The sequence below is a fragment of the Penaeus monodon genome, chromosome 15 (genome assembly GCF_015228065.2).
Source record: "Penaeus monodon isolate SGIC_2016 chromosome 15, NSTDA_Pmon_1, whole genome shotgun sequence".
Classification (NCBI taxonomy): Eukaryota; Metazoa; Arthropoda; class Malacostraca; order Decapoda; family Penaeidae; genus Penaeus; species Penaeus monodon.
Window position 1 is genome coordinate 36,382,653 of NC_051400.1, and position 309 is coordinate 36,382,961.

The following is a 309-nucleotide window of genomic DNA, read 5'->3' on the forward strand; positions in this document are numbered from 1 at the left end:
CTACTAATAAGAGGGAAAGCCCAGTATCCATAGCTGACCAAAGCACTGTGACTTCTCTTTCAGGATGGCGCCAACTCTGCCTTCCACGAGACTATTGGTGACACCGTGCAGCTGTCTGCCATGACGCCCGCATGTCAGAGCAGGTCAAAGGTTAGCGGGTACCAGGAGCCACCCCAGACCGAGGCAAACAGTAGAGGCTCATCCTCTGATAACCTGTCTGGTGAGTTAGTATGAGAAGATAAAAAAAATTGTATTTGTGTGGATACAGATGCCTATATACCTGTGTGTAGCATTATACTGTATGAGTAT

The 309-nt window shown here is 47.6% G+C and overlaps 1 protein-coding gene across 1 annotated transcript in view; it reads left to right on the plus strand.

Annotated features, from left to right (window-relative positions):
- LOC119582350 (angiotensin-converting enzyme-like) overlaps positions 1 to 309 on the plus strand; it is a 19,183-nt gene that overhangs the window by 7,084 nt on the left and 11,790 nt on the right. Inside the window, exon 6 of the mRNA XM_037930565.1 lies at positions 64 to 220. Within this exon, the coding sequence (XP_037786493.1) occupies positions 64 to 220 (157 nt within the window). The remainder of the gene's footprint in view (positions 1 to 63; positions 221 to 309) is intronic.